At 44.7% G+C, this 19,639-nt stretch overlaps 1 protein-coding gene across 5 annotated transcripts; it reads right to left on the bottom strand.

The window, feature by feature from the left end:
- Positions 1-4,680: 4,680 nt before the first annotated feature.
- LOC310663483 (serine protease 27-like) lies at positions 4,681-14,885 on the bottom strand. Of its 5 annotated transcripts, none has more exons than XM_083411355.1 (7): positions 14,760-14,885; positions 11,870-12,014; positions 9,867-9,887; positions 8,759-8,924; positions 8,021-8,295; positions 6,201-6,370; positions 4,681-4,996 (listed from the first exon to the last, which is right to left on the bottom strand). In XM_083411355.1, exons 2-7 carry the CDS (start codon positions 11,925-11,927, stop codon positions 4,751-4,753), a joined length of 936 nt encoding a protein of 311 aa, XP_083267481.1. In that variant the 5' UTR covers positions 11,928-12,014; positions 14,760-14,885; the 3' UTR covers positions 4,681-4,750. The 5 variants fall into 5 exon arrangements, with proteins under 5 accessions (XP_083267481.1, XP_083267482.1, XP_083267483.1 ...); XM_083411356.1 differs by having other exon boundaries at positions 11,870-12,011; XM_083411357.1 differs by having other exon boundaries at positions 14,771-14,885.
- Between the last annotated feature and the right edge of the window lie 4,754 nt (positions 14,886-19,639).

Raw genomic sequence — 19,639 nt, 5'->3', positions numbered from 1 at the left:
CAGCTGCAGCACCCTACCTGGCTCTTTCTGGACTCACCTGTCTGGAAAGACTGTATACCATGAAAGGCTGTTGATTTTGGAGGGAAGGAGGAAAACACACACACACACACCACATTCTATAAATACTCAATCTCATTCTTTCCGTACAATTACACCACACCTAAATCACTTCAAATAAAGACATTTGCTTCCTGGTTTGAACAAAGAGATGCCATCATTCATTTTTGTTTTTCATTTTGATCTGGCTGCCAAGAGTTTGACTCAGCATGTGCAGAGTGCCTTTGACACGTACAAAGTGGCCTCGTGTAGTGAAGTCAGGCTGTCAGTCTACCTGGCTACGAGTGAGTATTTCTGGGAGTCCAGCTAGACACACAGCCAGCAATTGCACAAATGCAGAGGATGTCCCTACTGTTAGACAGATTGAGGTGGCTTCCTTGGGTGGCAGATGTCTAGGGCAGTGGTGGTAGTTCTCCTGCCATTCCTCCTGGCCCTCTAGCCATTCTCCTCTATTGGAGCACATAGCTGCGTGGGCCACACAACCAGCTCTCTGCCCCTTGGGCTATCATGCTGTTCTGAGGTGAGGTGGAGGACTCTATCCTGCCCCCAAGGCTGAAGAGCCAACTTCCAGCCCAGTCAGCTGGAATGGAGGGGGTCACAATTTTGTTCTTTGCTTCAGGAGACATTCACACTATACATTGAAAGCACTATTGCACCGCTTTAACAGTCATGGCTTCTCTCAAAGAACTCTAGTGTGTTAAGAGCATTGTTGAGACACCCTTTCATAGAGCTATAATTTACAGACTGACTTAACTATCAACCCCTCTTCTCAGGGAACTCTGCCTCCCAGTTGTTCTTTCCAGGGCCACCCCCTTTCCGTGGAATTCCAAGTTTTATTGAAGGATGTTCTTCAGTTTCTGTTGCCTGAGGAGACAATTGAACTTGCTCCATTTTTAATCTTTTAATTAAAGGGCAATTTTCAGGGGATCAATTTGGTTTAGCAGCAACATAAGAAAGCTGAACACTGTGCTGTATTATTAAGATAACATTGTGCTTTGTAAGCAATATAAGAAGAGTTCTGTTAGGTGAGAGCAGAGGCCTATGTAGTTTAGTGTTCTGTTCCCACAGTGGCCATCTAGATGCCATTAGGGAACCTCAAAAGGAGGATATGAAGACATAGCCCTCTCCTGCTTGTGACACCAAAAGTCAACCCATTTACCAGACGGTAATGCAGAAACATATTTTGTTGAACTAAGTGCCCTGCCCCATTTTGCCTGGCCAGGTTCTGCAGGGTATATGGTTCATTGGTAGAGATGGCTAAACATGTCAGTTGGGGTTTCTATCAGTTTCTCTCCCCCCCCCCCCCAGTTTTATGTTCAATTTGATCTATCTCTGCAGCAGCATCATAAACCTTTCTGTGCATTTTCATGCATTTTTGCAAAAAAATTGCCTAATATAACGCACGATGTGCATTATTTTAATTAACACACACTTTTTTATGCATTTCCCCCTAATATACATATCTTTGTGGTTTGGGATTTTTTTTGGGGGGGGGAGGGAGTATGGAGTATGGAGAAATGCATTTGGAGAAGTGTGAATTTAAGTAGATACCTGAGTTTTGATCTACATATTGGTTTGGTTGGTATAAATTCAGGCAGATGTGCATTAAAATGTGAAGGAAATTAATTTGATAAGTAAGGGCTTGACAGTTATGGAGGCTGTGTGCACAGACGCAGGACTTTATACCAGTGTGTCAATCCTGAAAATAAACTTGGCATTAGAGTGTGGAATATTTCCATTTTTCTTTTCCATGTATATGTGCGTATGTGTGGGATCATGAAAATCAACAGCATTTTAGCGTGTCTCTGAATATCCACATATTTGCAAAACCAATTTTCTCTGACATAATGCATTTTAAAAAATATTATTTCTGTGAACATATGCATTTAAACACACATGTTAATATATGCATTTTTGTACACATTCATATTTTGGTGTGGGTGTATTGCTTTGGAAAGTGTAAATTATATAGGGTTGCCTTTAAATGTGAACAGAACTGAATTTCTCCGCTACCTCTCATTTGTTTCCCCAGATTACTGTCCATTCAAATAGTCATTGTTGCTGAATGTGTGGAAGCTGTAGCTATTCTACAAAACGCATTGGGTGTGGACAGTTTGTGATATTCCGTGTTGTTATCTGGAAGACTGAAAGGCTGTTGGTTTCTTACAGAAGAGCTAGAATAAGACACACCAAGATGAATGTCACAACATGGGGCGTTGGGTGGTCAGCCATTTTGTTTACCAAACCTGTTTCTACTGTCATGTATTCACTTGGCATAGAAAGGCACTGAAATGTAGATGCCTTCACAGCCTCTTCTCAAGCTCACAACCCCAGCCTGGGTCCAACTTGAGCTGGCAAACTAAGGCTCTTCCGGAGTCACTTTGTGGAGAAAGATATGGGAGATAGATCCCACAATGACACCAAAGCCAAACAAGGTAAAGGAGATGGAATAAGTGTATCAATCAGGGATGGGGAACCTGAAACCCTCCATATGTTGTTGGGCTTCACCTCCCAGCAGTTCCATCCAGCATGGTCCATGGTCAGGGATGGTAGGAATTGTTAACCAGCAACAATGGAGGCTCAGAGGTTACCAGTGTCTGGTTTAAATCTTTAGTATCTCCAGCATTTACTGGTGAGGTAGTTCTAGTGATTCTGTTAGCTTCTGCCCCTTCCCACAGCATCTGGGCCAATGGTCTAACTCAGTACAGTGGCACCTTGGTACTTGAACGGCTTGGCTCCTGAACAAATCGGCTCCTGAACACTGCAAACTAGGAAGTGAGTGTTCTGGTTTGCGAACATTTTTTGGAAGCCGAACGTCCAATGCGGCTTCCATAGCTTCTGATTGAGTGCAGGAAGCTCCTGCAGCCAGTTGGAAGCCACACCTTGGTTTTTGAATGGTTTTGGGAGTTAAACGGACTCCGAGAACAGATTAAGTTTGAGAACCAAGGAACCACTGTATATACATGCATGCAGGATGCAGAAAGGAAAACGCTGAGCAAAGCATAAAGAAATGGAGGTAGTTGAAGCAGACAGAGATAGTACATAAAAACATTCTCTTTCTCTTTGTGTATACATACAAATATTAAAAAAGAAAATAAGAAGAAATAATAATCATACAAAGAAGAAGGCAGTAAAACTATTGCTGGGATTTTATAATAATTTATTGATAATTTTAAAACCCTGAAACATCACAAATAAAAGATAAAGTGACTGAAGAAATTCAATTTAAAGTTCATAACTTATTATGTCTTGTCCTAGGGGCTGAATTTATCTACCACTTGTTTCCACGTCATTTAAAAATGTCAATTAAAAATCTTAATTTTCTTTTAAGAATGGAATGACAGGCATCACTTCCAGCATCACTGTAGAAGTCTGAAATACCATAGCTTCCAACTGATGTCCATGGATGGAAAATTCTCAGCTTCTTTTCCAGGTGACAATCCTGGGGTTCTTTGGGTGTAACAGTAAGGTGTCATGGTTAGAGTGTTGGACTAGGACCTAGGAGACCAGGGTTCAAATTTCCAGTCAGCCTGTTGGTGGCCTTGAGCCAGTCATACACTTCCAGCTGAACCTACCTCACAGGGTAGTTGTGAGGATAAAAATGGGGAGGAGAAGAGGCATGTATGTCATCTTCAGCTCCATGGAGGGAAGGTGGGATCAAAATTTAATAATAAATGAGCGCTCACACCTCCATTTGTGGGTGCCCTTGCGGGACTGCATGCAGCACCCGGAGCCACGTGGGACTCACCAGCTGGTTGGGCTGGCCCTCCTCCCTGTCGTCAACCATTGGGAGTTCCCGCCAAACCCCAGTTAAAACCTTTTAGTGGCTTCTTTGGAGGTGGGGCCAGCCTAGTGGACCTTGAATGGGCAGGCTTCCCACTGGTCCGCTTGAGATGCATAAATGGGAGGCGGAGCCAGCAGCAAGCATGCAGTCAGCTCCGGAGCTTCACTCACCCAACTCTCCCTTTGTATAATGCTTGACTGCAGGTTAACCATTTTCCGTCCTGTTCAGCGGGCGTTGCTAGGGTCTTTTGATGGTTGCTGTTGAAGAGCCAGGAAGGAATTGCCTTCCTTGTAGCAATTTTCACAACTTTTGCAGTTTTTAAGCCTTGGGCAGAATCCTTTAGTCTATCTTCCCTAAATGGGGGGTGGACGTGAAGTGGTGACTCACCCCCCTCCTGCTGCAGCGATTCCAGGGTTCCTCTTAAAGGGGTTTGTGAAAAGGGAGTCACTGGCCATACATTGAAAGGTTGTCAGTGAACTCCCCTGCCTTGCATGGATATGGGGTGGGCTGCCTGCGTACACAAGTGTTTTGCAGTGCACCCTCCCCTATCCCATTAACCCCGAGGAGCCCCAGTTGCCCAGCTGGGGGGCTGGGAGGGATACATGCCCAATGCCTAAGCCAAGGTCTTCCTACATCTGAAAGGTTTAATAAAGTTGTAGCCAATTTTAATTCCATAACATGTTGTCATGAGTTATTATTCCTTCTGATGGCCTCTCTCTTTTCCGCCTGGGCATGCAATGCTTAAACCACGATCAAATGGTTACAAAGGAATTGAAATGTGGCAAGGCTAATGCCTGTATTAATCAGAGAGAAGTAGGGGTAGGTTTCCCTGAATTTAAACAGAGTCTTCCAGCAGCCTAAATATTCCAGGTAATTATAGGTAAGACGGAAAGCCAATAGATTGGTTTTTCACAGAAGGGCTAGCAGAAGAGACACCAAAGTGAATGTCACAACAAGGGCGTTGTGTAGTTGGTCACTTTTGCAGCCACTCCCATTTCTACCACTCATCTTGTCTTGGATCCAGTTAGCATAGAAAGGCACTAAGGTGTAGACACCAGGGTGGTCGCTTCCACCACAGCCAACTCCCCAACTTACAACCCCAGCCTGGGTCCAAACTCCTTCAAGTTGGCAAACCAAAGGTCCTCCAGAGTCACCCTGTGGAGAAAGAGATGGGTGGTAGCAGAGGATCTACGGTGAACACTCTGACATCAGACTCTGAATCTTGATTGGGTGAAGCAGCTGGAATCAGTGCGATAATCAGGAATGGGGGACTCTACCTCCCAACAGCTCCAGCCCATGGTAAGGGGTGTTGGGAATTGTAGCTGAGCAATATCTAGGCTTATCATCAAACTAGGCTTGTCCCACCGCTCTCGCCCAGGAAAACGTGCTGTTTACCACTGAATTGGAATGGACATCAGTTTGTTTTTCTGCGAATTAATGTTAGCGGTAAACAGTAGGTTTTCCCGGGGAACATGGCAAGACAGAGAAAAAACCGCTTATGCCTCAAATCATGGGACAACACTTGTAATGTAACAAGAATTATGGGAAGAATGAGATTTTAAGGAAAAATAGAGAACATTAATACGATGCAGTTGAGAAAGATTAACAATGGAACCCATGGAGGGAAGTAAGTCCAAGGATTCAGGGACTACTATATGTTTATGATTACGATTTTGGTTTGAATGTAAATGTTAATTGTAAAATTGAATAAAAAATAATAATAAATCTTTATCACCTCAGGCATGAATGGATAAGATAGTTCAAGTGTTTTATGAAGATCACCCACTCTGAGACCCCACAGCTAATTCTCCCCTAGCCTCCTCGTTGGCCCAAGTAGGACCAATTCAGCCAGCTAGCCCTGGGGATTATCTAATTGATTTTTGATTTTTGAATTTTATTGTTATTCATGTTTTTATACTATATTTTATGCTGCTTTTATAATTAAGTGTTTTAAAGTGTTTTAAATTTGTTGTTAGCCATCCTGAGCCCGGTTTTTGAACCAGGAAGGGTGGGGTATAAATAAATTATTATTATTATTATTATTATTATTATTATTATTATTGATTCTGCCAGCCTCTGGCACCTGCAATATTTAGGGTATTGCCCAAAGAAGCAGCATCACAATATTTAAGATGAAGCAAAAGCAGTAACACTTTGAAAAATGGGAGAATCTGAAAAATTGTCAGGTATCATCTCCCTAGCTAGAGTCAAATTAGTAAGCAATGCCTAAGTACTATATTCACACAATGTAAGTTCATAGATAATGACATAAGGGATTTTCAAATGCCACCATGCCAGAGTCTGCCTTTGTCTACCACCTGCAATGGCTGTATGAAGAACAGGTCATGGAACAACCTACCTGGCAGGAATCTTTCCCACCTTCTGGGTAACCAGCACAGATCATATCCTGCTTGATAGGATCCCTGCTCAGGCCTAGCACTGGGCGACTGTTATAGAGAATATTGCAGATTTCTCGAATTATGAGTGGCACCTTGACTTCCTGGAGGGTTCGTGGATCTGGCAAAGGCACTGAAAGAGAGAGAGAGAGAAATGGAATGTGGCCATGGAAGGCAGAGGCAGAATAATTCAAGTGCATTCAGACACACAGACATTTAACAGTGAGTGCATGGTGGGTGTGCACTGACTACACCTCAGAGCATGAGATGTGCAGAAGGTGGCAGTGGGACATCGTATTTCACTCAGGGGTGGCATGTCCCAATTTGGCTCCTGAGTTTAAACCAGAATGTGCCAATGCTGCTGCCACCCCCTGCCAAATCCTCTGTTACCTGGGTAACAGCAGCGATGGCAGGTTTGGGTGAGGTCTCATCAGATCTCATTGGAAGCTGTCACTACCCCTGCCACTGCTTCTCTGCCAGTGGTGGAGTCTGTGGGGCACTTGCAGGGGTGCTACCTCTTGGTGTTCTGCCGCCTGAGGCGGCTGCTGCAACCTGCCTCACCGGTGGGCCGGCTGGGCTTCCACTACACCTAAGAGCAGCAGGTGAGCTTTGGAATGAAAGTCAGATAACATGGCTGTTTCACATCTCTCAGTGCTTGCCAGCTGAGGCACCTGCTTCACTCTGCCTAATGGTAGAGTTGGACCTTGGGAAATTTAAAAAAATTGCATTTTTAAAAAAGAAATCCTCATGAAAATCCAATCTCATCCCAATGCAAATTTTTCTTCATATATGCATGCATTTTCATTAACCCATGCATTCTTAGACAGACTTTACCCCAGCATTTTTGTACACATTACTTGGCTGCCGAACTGCATAGCAAAATTCAGAGGGTGACAATATTTTCGTTTCCGTATTATTTGGAGTGCAATTTAGGTAGGTTGGTCTTAAATGAAAACGGAATCAAATTTCTCTCCAATCTGTACTATTCCATGCCTCCTTCTTTCCCCCTGGAAATGTTGGGATTGTCCCTGGGATAGGGAGCTGTTCCCCCCCAATTCATACTGTAAAGCACTGTGGAAAATGATGGCATGAAAATTCTGGCACTGAATTTGCCTCCAGAGTGTCAGCATTTTGTGGGAGAGATTCAAACACATACCAGAATGTTAGGTTTGGGGATTCCAAGTGCAGTATGATCACATCTTGCACAGGCGTTCAGTTCCAGGTGTTCTGCGCATGCACAAAAATTGCTTATACCTAAACTCTTGTAGCTGCCCCATAACCAAATGAGACTGAATGCTCAAGAAGGACTAGAATTGGGGCCTTCTGGATATCATTTTTATTGTGCATTCCACTTTCAATACTGCTTGCGTCTGCAAAAGTTTTGTGGTGGACATACTGCTTCATTTCCCATTGGTTTATGTTCTGTAACTTCCTGCTGAAATCCTTTAACTTCTGATATCACAAATGTACAGGGACTCTTTTGGTTTTTTTTGGTCCTACTTCTGTTGCACTATAGTGTAAAAGCACCCTACCAGATAGTAAGAATGCTAAGACATTTGAGAAGCACTGCAGGAAAATTGCGAAAGGGGAATCATGTGTGGATGGCCCTGTATAAATCTACCACTAATACACTATTATAGCGCAAACAACTTGTTGCAGAATGCACCCTCAAAGAAACACCAGTCTGCAGGCGGCTGTAATATTAACCACTACTTAAGCCTTATGCAGGTGAATCTGGATGAGCCCCAGAGTCTGAATGAGCCTTTTGAAGAACACCCCTCACCCTCAGATTGAATATCTCCCCATCCGGTCACCCAGCAGTATTCGTTCAAAGGGAACTGTGTAGAGGACTCTGGCAGGCAGATGGGGAGAATGTAGTTGGTGAACTTCACAGGGGACTTCAGCTTAATTAAAGCAATATCTCCACTGGAGGCATCCAGGCCATTGTAGTCAGGGTGGAGGATAATCTGCTGCACGTCAGATATCACTGCATTATCTGAGAGGTTTGAGAGCTGATAGGCACCTAGGAGGACATTGTATTGGAACATGGACCCCATTCTGTGAATAGAAAGGCAAAACAAACAAACAAACAAACAAACAAACAAACAAACAAACAAACAGATGGATTTGTCAATGCTGACTTTTGAGTTTCTGCTTGTCACCCTAACCCTGGACTCCCCAAAGAACTATAATTCCAAGAGCTCAATTCCCTGGGAAGAGGGATGGATTTTTTTTTAAGAGGGATGGATTTTGAAACCATTCTGAGAACTGTAGCTCTGTGTGGGGAACAGGAGTCTCTTAACAACTCTGAGCACCTGTAACATACTACGGTCCCCAGGGTTTTTTTTTTGGGGGGGGGGAAGCCATGACTGTTTAAAGTGACATGGTTCTACTTTGAATGTACTGTACACCTGAGACACCAGGTAGCTGACAGGCAGGCAGAGGATATTAGCCTGCCCTTGTGCTATCTTTTGGGAGACACTTGATAACGGCTGCACAGCAGTACCCATCAGATACTCACCTGTTGTAGAAGCAGTGAGCTGCTGAGAGCACCCATTGCTCGGCTATGAGGGATCCTCCACAAATAGGATAAAGGTTCCGTAAAATGCTGACCTGCCAGGGCCACGACCCATTTGAGGCTGGTTGGCCACCAACAATTCGTGGAGAGTTTATTGGTTGCCCACACCCTGTGAAGGATGAGGAGGAAATGAGAGGACTTGCTGTTATGGTTTGCAGCACAGCCATGTTGGAGCTCTTTGAGCAGAACATGACGAGGACATGAGGAATCAAAATTTCTGAATTTCAATTGGTTTTCCAGTCAGTGTTTTCAATCTTCAAAACAAGATTTCCAGTTATCAATTTTGATGGATTTAGTGAGCATCTGTTAAGTAAAACTTACTTACTGTTTCTTACTGTTTCTTGACCAATAATTTCTCCTCAGAACATGTGGCCCAATGCTGTGCATGTTTATCATAAGTAAGTCTCATTTTCTTCAATGAGACCAAGGACCCAGCTACACATGGTGTTAAGTATGTGGTTTGCCATTGAGTGCAAAATATTTGCATCCCCCCCACCCCACAAAGGCTTTAATGAAAATTCACCAGCATTTTTGTACAGTTTTACCTAATGTAAACATTTTTGCAAAGCTATTTTCCCTACTATAATACATCTTTGTATGTCATTGCTAACACATGCATTTATTCACACTTTAGGCTAGCATATGCATTTTTCTGCATATTACCTGACTGGAGAACTGCACTGCGAATTCTGGAGAAGGGAAAATTTGGAAGGAGAGCTGTGTTTAAGTTCATGTGTTGTTTCAGAAAATGCTAACAACGTAGGGTCATCTTTAAATGTGAATTGAATCAAATTTCCCACCCAGCCACACTTTCTAGCAAGGGAGAGGCACCAATACGGTTCAAGGATGCTTTCAAAGCAGACAGAACTACTCAAGGACAACGTGGAGCCTGGCTGGAGAGAGATGTGTGCTTTGGAGGGTACATGAAATGGGGAGAGCCTTGAGGACTGACTAGCTTGCCCATCCCTGTCTGTGGCTTGGCTGAATGTCTTAAGGAAGTTGGGTGAAACTCCTGCACAGAAATGCTTCCAATATATCGAATTGCTCTTACCTGCTGTTGAGTTGGCAGCACCTGAGGAAAACGAAAAAGCAGAGAAGGTACTTCAGGTAAGAAATAACAACAACAACAACAACATCAACAACAATAACAACAACATTATGTTTTCACGTAAATGTGTCTGCACAAGATATATATCTTGTAAGGAAATGGGCAAGGGCAGAGGCATAAACATCTAAAGAGGATTGTGGGGACTTGACGTAACATCCTGACGTCGCACACACAATGTTGTATGGAACCAGGGAACAGAGCTGAACACCCTTTGAAAATTGAGGGGGCCCACCCCCTAAAAAATGCCCCCTGAAAGTGCCATGGCTCCTAGGAGAAGGTGACTATGGGGTGGGGCTTGAAGGAGTTGTGAGGAAATGTGGGCAGTTCAGGTGTGGTGGGTATTCAGTATTGGCAAGCAATGTGAACGGGGGTGCATTCCCTAGGGCTGCAATAGAGCAAAGGCTCTCAGAGCTTTTAGATGCCGCTACTGGCCCGTACGGGCAGGGGTACCTTTACCTTTACCTTTACTTAGTAGCAGCAGGGGTACAAGAGAAAGCTCCTAGCATAATTCTTCCCTCTAAGTTTAGTAGAGGGCAAGTTTGCCCCTCCACTCTTTCAGTTTAGAATGAGGGACACATGATGAAGCCAGGTAGACTTGACTCTCAAAATCCTTTGCTCTTAGAAATAAGAATTCTGTGTTATGCTGAGCATGTGGTTTCCTTTCCTCCTGAAAGCAACAATTTTTTTTTTGTGATTTTGTGTGAAGGAGAAATGCTGATTTGATAGCTTCCCACCTTTGTATTGCATGGCTTAAAGATGCAAGATGCATCAACCTTGCTGAGGTTAAGATGTAGTTAATGTGAGATCCCCTACAGAAGCTGCTTTGAACTACAAGGAAGAAATGTAGTGGCAAGCTTTTTATTTAAAATATTTTTATCGCTCCAGATTCCCTTCTTGTTCCCTTAACATAGCTGTCAACTTAACAGATTTGAAAATAAGGGACCAGCAGCCTCGAAAATAGGGGTCAGCAGCCAAAATAAGGGATTTTGCTTCGCTTATACATAAATCAGCCACTGATGGAGCCCATGCTTCTTTTGCTGCGACTGACTGTGTTTTGCAGGGGGTTGGACTAGATGATCTTAAGGGTCTACAACTCCAACCAAAGAAGAGTGGCAGACAAAACTGATGAATGACGTCTATATGGCAAAGCTTACAGGCAGAATTAGAAACTAGGAAGAGAACCTCTTTCATAAAGAATGGGGAAAGTTTATGATTTAGTTGAAAAGCTATTGTAAAGAGTTATATACATTGGTAGGATTGACAGAAAACTTGTAGTAAAAATTTAAACTATGGATGGACAAATGATTTATAAAAATAGAGTTATGAAAGGGGTGCAGAGGGGGAAATAACTACATTAAGAAGCCGCACTGGTTGGAGGGTATGCTAAGCAGCACGTCGGGGCTGCTGTCGTCCTGGGGTGAGGAGTTCCATCGGCCCTTCCCCACCCAAGAGAGAGGGGGGGAGGGAGAGAGACTCTCGCCCATGCCGTCCGCGAGCCTGGCATGAGGTGCTTACGACACCACGGTGGCTGCTGAAGTGCCGCCCTTCTGCGTCCCTCCCCATCCCCTCCTCTTCCTCCTCCCTCAGGCTGCCTCCTCAGCCACCGCTTCCCCTGGCAGTGTGGCAGAAATCTCGCAAGAGAGGGGCTGCCTGCCCACCCGCCGCCACCCGTCTCCTCACGATGTGCCCCTGAGGGAGAGATGGAGACACGCCAGCTCATACGCGCGCTCTCTCTTGTGGCGGAGGACCCCAAGCCGCTGCTTCCCTCCCAAGTCAGGCGAGCATGAAACCCGGGAAATTTAATGGACATCATCAATAAAGGACAGCATGGGACACGGCGCTGGGATAAGGGAGTTTCCTGCCAAATAAGGGACGGTTGACAACTATGCCCCTAAACGAAGGCAACATGGAGGAGATTTCTGCATTTCCCAAACCCTATAAGTCACCTTGCAGTATGGTCAGCTGCAGAAGCCACACAGCCAGCGTGAAAGACACAGTTGCCATGGCTGTCCTTCTTCTGAAGTGTCCTCTGAGTGGTTGAGCACCAGTCGGTTCTGGATAACTGACGTTTTATTTCGGTCTGGATGTCTTCTAGGATCAAATACAGTATCAAGGGTGAAAGGATAATGCTTACTTCATTGAATTGGAGAAGCAACACAGAACCTCCAAGTCTGTAATATTGTAATATTTAGCTTATTTACAGATATACAAGCTGAGCATAGTACACTTCCCCCTTGCAGCAGGTCTTCTACCTCCCTTTAGGGAGATATTGGCCCCACCAAGGTGTCTTCCCAGCTCTCTCTCTTGTTGCTTTTGCATCTCTCCAAAACTACTTCTTCTCTCCATTTCTGCACGCACAAAACTGTTCCTTAGCTTGACAGAGGGAGCTGGGCATGCCACCTTCTCAGAACCTGAGCCAGGACCTTTGCTTCCTGACCAAAGCACTCCCTGCATGTGGGTGTGTATAAGTGCTTAGCGTCACACCCAAGCTGAAACACCCACTTTCACACTGAAAAATCGTGTGTTTCTTTCAATATCAGGGGGAAAACACCATTCTGCCTGTGGTATAGTATTATGACACCCCTGAACCAGTGGATGATGGCTCTTGAGAGCCAATGGAACATTCTTCCACCAGCCTCAGCCAGCCCCCACCTGCTGGCCTTCCTACTTAATAGCCAGTCCAGGGGCTGGAAGTGCCTAGACTCAGTGTTGGCCTTGTAGAACTCAGCAGGGAGGGTGATGTGAACAAAACTAGAATTATTTGGCCCTGCCTGTCACAGGATCTTGCTCCATCTAGCGTTGGTCTTCACCCTGACTTCTACTCTACTATTACAATCAGCATCAGCTACCTCCGCTCAGAATACCCTAAGGCATGCTCTAAGGAGGCGGTAGGCAACCTAAGGCCCTGTGGCCAGATGGAGCCCAATCGCCTTCTCAATCCGGCCCACGGATGGTCTGGGAATCAGTGTGTTTTTATATGAGTAGAATGTGTCCTTTTCTTTAAAATGCATTTGTGGGGCATAGGAATTTGTTCACCCCCCCAATATAGTCCGGCCCACCACATGATCTGAGGGACAGTGGACTGGCCCACGGCTGAAAACTGTTGCTGACCCCTGCTCTAAGGGAAGCACATAATGCAAAAACTTTGGAGAAGCTAAGCAGTTTTGGAGGGAGACCACCAGTAAACCCTGTTTATGCAGTCTCCACCTCCAATGAAGACGGGAGGAGAAATGAACAAACAAATAACCTCAAAAACAGAGGGGCACTCCCCCCCTGCCTCTTTTAATCTACTAGAGAGAGAGAAAAATACTAGGTTAACAGAATAGCACTGTCTTTTTCATTTCCCAATTTCACACACAGAAGCACACCACCCAGTAGCTTTAGAAAGGATACAGTGGAACCCCGTTTTTTGAACGGTTTGCTGACTCAAAAGTTTTTTGTTTGAGCCATTTAATTTTATTTACTACTTCTTTCTTTAGTAAATTCCCAACTTGTGTTTGTTATATCCTAATCCCCACTTGGGCTTCCTTGTTCTTAGGATGTTTGCCAATTCTTTTTCATTCTGTCTTATTTCTTTAAGTATTAGGTTGAAGTTTTGATCTCTGTTTTTCTTTTTCATAGCAGATTGTGGGATGCAGAACCCCCTCATATATGCCTTACTGGCATCCCAAATTGTCCGTCCCTTGTTTGTTATTAATTTGAAAAATTCTTCTAACGTATCTTTGGTTTTTTAAACTATATCTTCATCATTCAGGATACTCTCATTTAGTCTCCACCTTTTCATGTACTCCTTCTTCTGTGTTACTTCCAGCATTGTCGGGTTATGGTCTGACATTACTCTGGGCAAAATTTCTGCTTTACTTGGTCTTAATACTATTTTCTTGGAAACCCAGATATTATCTATTCTACCTCCCAATTTTTGGGATTCTGAGAAGTGTGTAATATCTTTCCCATTTGGGTGTTTAATCCTCCATATGTCGCAAAGATCAAGATTCTCTACAAATTGGAAGAAGGTAAGAGATAACTTCCCAACATTCATAGCCCTGTCTCTTTCTGTTCTGTCCAAGTCTACAGAGGTCACACCATTAAAGTCTCCTACGAGAATTATATTTTCATTATTATGATCCCAGATATATTTTTTTCTAAATTCTTATAAAATTCTGATTTTTTACTATTTGGGGCATAAATTGCTATAATAATTTCTCTTTCCCATATTTTCTTTCCACTCCTAGTACTCTACCTTCCTCGTCTTTGAATAGTAACGTTGGTTCTAGGTCAAGCTTAACATACATCACAACCCCTTTCTTCTTCTCTGAACTTGCTGAAATAAATTCTGAACCCAGTCTTTTATTAATTAGAATTCTTCTGTTTCCTATTTTATATGGGTTTCTTGGAGGCACATAATATCCCTTTTTTTAAAAAAAGAAATTACGTTCTATTTTATTTTTTTAGATTTACTATTCAGTCCATCAACATTCCATGATATATATTTGAGAAGGGATGCCTCTTTTTAAGCCCTTGCCACAAACAATTTTCCTTTACAGGCAATCTGTTTGTGGAGCATTCATCCTAATTTTTCAGCAGGGAGGTTCGCTGTTACTGTGCTGAGCAGATATTCTCCTGCATTTCTAGTGCATTTCTCTTCACTCTTATGACAAAAATATCTAATTTTGCTAGGAAGTGGGTTTGTTACACACAACCTGATTTTGCTGGTTATGTCATTGAATCCCCCTGCCCCGCAAAATAGTGACAGTCTAGAGCTGTCACTCTTTAAACCCGTCTTGTTTTTACATCCCTGAAAGGTGGGGAAAACTTGAGGGATTGATTCCCACTCACCAATCCATTACCTTTTAGCACAATTAGTTGCAGCAGCCGCAGTACCAGTAAGGAGGGCTAAACGACATGCTCCGCTCGCTTCTGATTCTGCAGTCCTTCTCTGAAGTACTTTACGGATGGTTCCTTTCCAGTGAACACCAGGAAAAGCTGAACTTTGATCTTAATTAATTGTGCTATATAATGTTCCATATCAAGGGGAAAGGGTGGTGCTTTTGTGCATTTCCTCCTCTTTGGGTTCCTGAGAGTCTCTCTATGTCTGGAGTGGGGGTGCAACATATAAATCTCAGTTCTTTGAATAAATACCCTCCAACATTTCTCTGATGAAAATAGGGACATCTTTTCCCATATTAATAATTTTATTATTTATATCCTGTCCCTCTGACTGGATTGCCCCAGCCACTCTGGGCAGCTTCCAACATATAGAAAAACATAATGAAACCAGGGCTTTTTTCATCTGGAACCAGTGCTTTTCCTTCTCGGGTTACCCCTAAACATTTTGTGAATCTAAGTTTGGCCTCATTGAGGGGCAGTATTTCAATATGAGTGGGAAAATGAGCACAGGCCAGAACTCACCGGAACTTAGTTCTGGCACCTTTCAGGTGGGGCCCATTGCCATTATAAGAGAACAAGGGAGTTGTTCATGGTGAGTTCCAGCACTACTTTTTCTAGAAAAATAGCACTGAATAAAACAATAAACATTTAAAAAATGCAGGGCTGCCTTCAGATGTCTTCTAAAGATTATATTGTTACTTATCTCCTTGGCTCAGCAGTCATATGACTCCATACCCACCTACATTTATCTGATGAAAATAGAGACATCCTAAGGAAAAGTGGGACATTCTGGAATCAAATCAGAAACCAGGACAGCTTTTGTAAATCCAGGACTGTCCCTGGAAAATAGGGACACTTGGAAGGTCTGTTGAATTATCTAAGCCCCATTGCAAAACCTCAAATTCTAACTCTTTCTCACAATCCCAGACCTCTCATCTCCCCATTCCTGCTACTGGTGTTGACATGTTTTCTGGCCAGGTTCCTGTGTCTTTAAGTCAGGCAGGGCCGACTCAAGGCATTTTTGCTGACTGAGGTGAACAATCAGATGCTTGATTGAGATGGAGGAACAGTGACAGACTGACTTTTGAATCTTATTTCAACACTGATAAAGCCCAGTGCCCTCAATGGCACCTGAGTGCAGTAGGATTGTGTAAGGGGCAAAGGGCAAGCTATGTGGCATGTACAGAATCATAGAATTGTAGAGCTGGGCCTCCATGAGTCATCTAGTCCAACTCCCTGTAAAGCAGTATAGTTCAGTCCTCCAACATTTCAACCCTCTTCCCTGTAGTATCTGCCACAGAGGGAGAAGTGGCAGTTTCAAACAAGTTTTGAATCCAGAGCTTCTTTCCAGAGTTTGGAAAGCCTTTGTTGTAGTAGCTTTTTGTGTTGTGCTCATCTCTGCTATTTGTACTTGTTAAAACTGGCTTAACAAAATAACAACCCCTCAGTGTTACTCCATCCCTGTTTTACCCAAACCATTATTGTTGTATAAAACCACAATTTTCTTCTCAGCGCACTGCTACTTCTGCTTTACTCAATCATCTGCTGTGGTTTAAAATCACCATTTCTTGACCTAGCTGTAATCTTGTTCTGGAAGGATCTTGCTGGTGCTAATCTTACATATTGTTATTTGAAAGTTTGGGAAACGTCACGTCTTGAAAAATCACCATATTAAGCGACGGGTCTTGAGGGCTCAAATTAAAGAGATTTGTCTGTTTGGTACAATGTTATTATGTTTGTCAACAATGAGGAATACCATATTGTCTTACAATGAATCTAACCAAAATACTTTATAATCCGAACAAAAAAAGAGAGACATTGCATGTTATTTTGTATTTCATGAAAATCTTTAATAAAAATTAATTAAAACCAATGAATCATAGAATCATAGAATAGAATCATAGAATCATAGAGTTGGAAGAGACCACAAGGGCCATCGAGTCCAACCCCCTGCCAAGCAGGAAACACCATCAGAGCACTCCTGACATATGGTTGTCAAGCCTCTGCTTAAAGACCTCCAAAGAAGGAGACTCCACCACACTCCTTGGCAGCAAATTCCACTGTCAAACAGCTCTTACTGTCAGGAAGCTCTTCCTAATGTTTAGGTGGAATCTTCTTTCTTGTAGTTTGGATCCATTGCTCCGTGTCCGCTTCTCTGGAGCAGCAGAAAACAACCTTTCTCCCTCCTCTATGTGACATCCTTTTATATATTTGAAGACGGCTATCATATCACCCCTTAACCTCCTCTTCTCCAGGCTAAACATGCCCAGCTCCCTTAGCTGTTCCTCATAAGGCATCGTTTCCAGGCCTTTGACCATTTTGGTTGCCCTCCTCTGGACACGTTAATTGTATGATTGTATGAAGAATACAGTCAATTGCTACCGAGGTCTTTCCAAAGATTTTGGTTAATATAATTCTTCCTATCTATGCCTCTCTCCCCTGACATGTAAGGGGTATTCATATGGTGAGATTAATATGAATATATTTGGATATTGAGTTCTCCCCTTTTTTCTGTAAGTACATTCATGCTGGACAGAATGGGCCCTTTGCCTGACCCAGCAGTTTCTTCTTACGTTCTTATGGACACTTCAAGTCAAGAGGCAGTCTGACTAGATTCCTAGGTTCCTTGGGGTATTTGGCAGCCAGACTAGTCTGATGTTCTTATGAGGGCACCAGGTTGACGAAGGTTGAATTAGATACTGGAGGTGGGGAGATGCTATTCTCTGGCTCCACTCCTTCTAGCAGTCCCTCTATCACTGCTAGTGTTGCGTGATTTGTGTGTAGGGGTGCAGCTGCCTTGTTTGCTTTTAATTCTTTGAAGACTCTTAGCAGACACATCCCTTCCTTTTGAAGTTATATATATATAAAAGCCTAGCAAGCAATGATTCTTTCCTCAGACATCCCCCTTGCTTCTCCAACACCCACCTACACCCAATTCTCTTCCATGTTGAGATATTGGGCCTGCTCAATCCTGCAAAGGTGCTTCACCCAGAGCAGGGATTCCAATACAAGCGAGGAGAGCCCTGGGCTCAAGCCTGACTTCTTGGCCAATATGAAATTGGACAGCGCCCCCTAGGGAAATCCAGCATCGCTATCTGCTGTGATCAGCAAGTAGGTAAAGGTAAAGGTACCCCTGCCCGTACGGGCCAGTCGTGACCGACTCTGGGGTTGCGCGCTCATCTTGCTTAAGAGGCCGGGGGCCAGCGCTGTCCGGAGACACTTCCGGGTCACGTGGCACCTCCGGCCTTCACCCGACTGCATCCAAGATCTGGGCCATTCAGCAGGCCCCGGTTCCAAAAAGCAAGGCAGAGTTCCTGGGGCTGCTGAACTTCTACAACATGTTCCTGCCCCACAAAGCAACGCTAGCCGAGCCTCTACACCGCCTCCTCAGCATGAAGGTACCGTGGTCCTGGGGTCATTGGGAAACTACAGCATTCAACACAGTCAAAGCCCTCCTCTCATAGGACAGTGTGCTGGTACAGTACAGTGAAGCCAGGCCACTGGTCCTTGCCTGCGATGCCTCATCCTTTGGCATCGGCGCTGTCCTCAGTCACCGGTTTCCAGATAGTAGGGAAGCACCGCTTGCCTACTTCTCCTGGACGCTGTCTCCGGCCGAACAGAATTACAGCCAGCTTGACAAGGAGGCACTGGCACTTGTGGCTGGAGTAAAGAGATTCCACGAACACCTCTACAGTAGAACCTTCGACCTCATCACTGACCACAAGCCGCTCCTGGGCCTCCTCGCCGGTGATCGACCAACTCCACCGGTCCTCTCGCCGCACATGCTGCGATTGGCCGGACTTTCTGGCAGCTTACAGCTACCAGCTCGTCCATTGCCCTGGAAAATTGATGGGCCACGTTAACACTCTTAGTCATTGCCCTCTTCCAGCATTTGTGGAAGCCCCTGCTTCTACTTCATCACTCCTAATTCCTGACCTCCGAGCAGCACCAGTATCAGCAGCCGATGTAGCCTCTGCATCTGCCCAGGACTGCACCATTAACCATGTACTCAACTGGGTGTGGAGGGGGTGGCCGGAAGCGTCTTTCACACCAGAGTTCTAGGCGTTTGCAATCAGACAGCACAAGCTCTTGGCTCACCGTGGCTGCCTACTCTGGGGAGACTGAGTCATGATTCCCCAAAGGCTCCGCCAACGCGTCCTCGGGGCTCCACACATCGGCCACCCGGGGATCGTCAAAATGAAGGCGTTGGCTCGGTGTTACATCTGTTGGCCTAACATGGACGATGCCATCAGTTCTTGGGTTGACTCCTGTCAAGCATGCCAAGAGTCGAGACCTGCATCACCGGCAGCTAAGGGCAATACCTGGGAGATGCCCAAGGCACCCTGGTCGAGGGTGCACATCAATCTTGCTGGCCCCTTTCACAGCCAGACCTTTATGGCAGTGGTGGACACCTATTCCAAATGGCTGGAGGTGGCCCTGATGCCCTCCACCACTCCCGAAGCTGTCATCCGGGTGCTGTGGGGCCTGTTTGCAACTCATGGGTGTCCTGATGTTCTCGTGTCGGACAATGGACCTCAGTTCACGTCAGGCACCTTTGAAAGGTACCTCTTGGGGCTAGGCATCCACCATGCCCTAACAGCACCATTTCACCTGGCCAGCAATGGGCAGGCAGAGAGAATGGTGCGCTCAGTAAAAGAGGCACTGGCGCTCCTGGAACAGCGGGACTGGCATGAGCGGGTCACTGAATATTTGCTCGTGCAGCACATCACCCCTCATGTAGACACAGGGTGGAGCCCGGCTGAACTGCTTATGGGCCACCACCTCAGGTCTCTGCTTGACCGGCTGCACCCGGACTTTGGTGTGGCTGA

This window comes from Podarcis tiliguerta, assembly GCF_965153285.1.
Source record: "Podarcis tiliguerta genome assembly, chromosome: 13".
Classification (NCBI taxonomy): Eukaryota; Metazoa; Chordata; class Lepidosauria; order Squamata; family Lacertidae; genus Podarcis; species Podarcis tiliguerta.
Note: the sequence above shows the minus strand (reverse complement) of the source record. Positions and strands in the feature narration are given on the sequence as shown.

What these genes read in the sequence shown, in the direction of transcription:
- LOC310663483 (XM_083411355.1), bottom strand. Translation starts at nt 11,927, where the DNA reads ATGGCAACTGTGTCTTTCACGCTGGCTGTGTGGCTTCTGCAGCTGACC. An exon ending in TGCTGCCAACTCAACAGCAG is followed by an intron (nt 8,925 to 9,866) that starts GTAAGAGCAATT and finishes CATCCTTCACAG; the next exon opens with GGTGTGGGCAACCAATAAAC. An exon ending in GGGAGATATTCAATCTGAGG is followed by an intron (nt 6,371 to 8,020) that starts GTGAGGGGTGTT and finishes TCTCTCTTTCAG; the next exon opens with TGCCTTTGCCAGATCCACGA.